General features: G+C 51.3%; 1 protein-coding gene across 2 annotated transcripts in view; it reads right to left on the bottom strand.

Annotated features, from left to right (window-relative positions):
• slc4a11 (solute carrier family 4 member 11) overlaps positions 1–426 on the bottom strand; it is a 170,123-nt gene extending 169,697 nt beyond the window's left edge. Inside the window, exon 1 of one of the 2 annotated variants that reach the window (XM_083634026.1) lies at positions 280–426. In XM_083634026.1, coding sequence (XP_083490152.1) covers positions 280–316 — 37 coding nt within the window. In that variant the 5' untranslated portion in view covers positions 317–426. The remainder of the gene's footprint in view (positions 1–279) is intronic. The other variant, XM_083634027.1, reaches the window with a different exon arrangement.
• Positions 427–673: the final 247 nt, after the last annotated feature.

The raw sequence follows: 673 nt of genomic DNA, 5'->3' as shown, positions 1-673 counted from the left end.
ATGAAAAAAACTAAACCAAAACATAATCAAAAACAGGATTATTGTCAAACCCAGAGCATTGCCACATTCCTAAGTACACAGAAAAGGCAAAAGAATGTACAGTAGACCACATGCACGCACAAACAGCTGCCCTGCCCCACAGTGGAAGTGGAGGTAGGCTCTAGACTGCACATGTTTTGCAGAGGGGCTTCTCAGGTTTCACTAGGTAGGGAACCCCAAGGTTCCCTCAGCTGTGCTCAGCTGAGGAGCAGCTCTCTCCCACAGCTTTGATCCACTTACCCGAAGGCACGAAATGAAGAACTTTGTTGGTCTCCATAGTTGAGCGAGTGGTGAGCGAACGCACACTTCCTCTCTCTCCTCCCCCCAAGTCAACCCATCATGGTTGTGTTATCCTGCGCTGATGAGTGTGAGATCACCTCTGCTCCCTCGCTCTCTGCTCGGTTTCTGACTGTCTCTCAGGCACATGCAGTGACTCAGCCTCACACAGCCTGCCTACTCACAGTCACATCACTGGGTCCTAGTGCCTCTGCGTTCCCCCTCCCCTCTCTCCCAGCCCACCAGTAACTAGCCTATGACAGACCAGTATGCAGCAAGGAAAACCTCATGTGAAGGCACACCTCCTCGCCATTCCTATCTGAACATGGCGAACCCAAACCAAGGAAGCCAGTTACAT

This window comes from Poromitra crassiceps (assembly GCF_964638095.1).
Source record: "Poromitra crassiceps genome assembly, chromosome: 3".
NCBI lineage: Eukaryota > Metazoa > Chordata > Actinopteri > Beryciformes > Melamphaidae > Poromitra > Poromitra crassiceps.
This window is presented reverse-complemented; position numbering and strand designations above follow the sequence as displayed.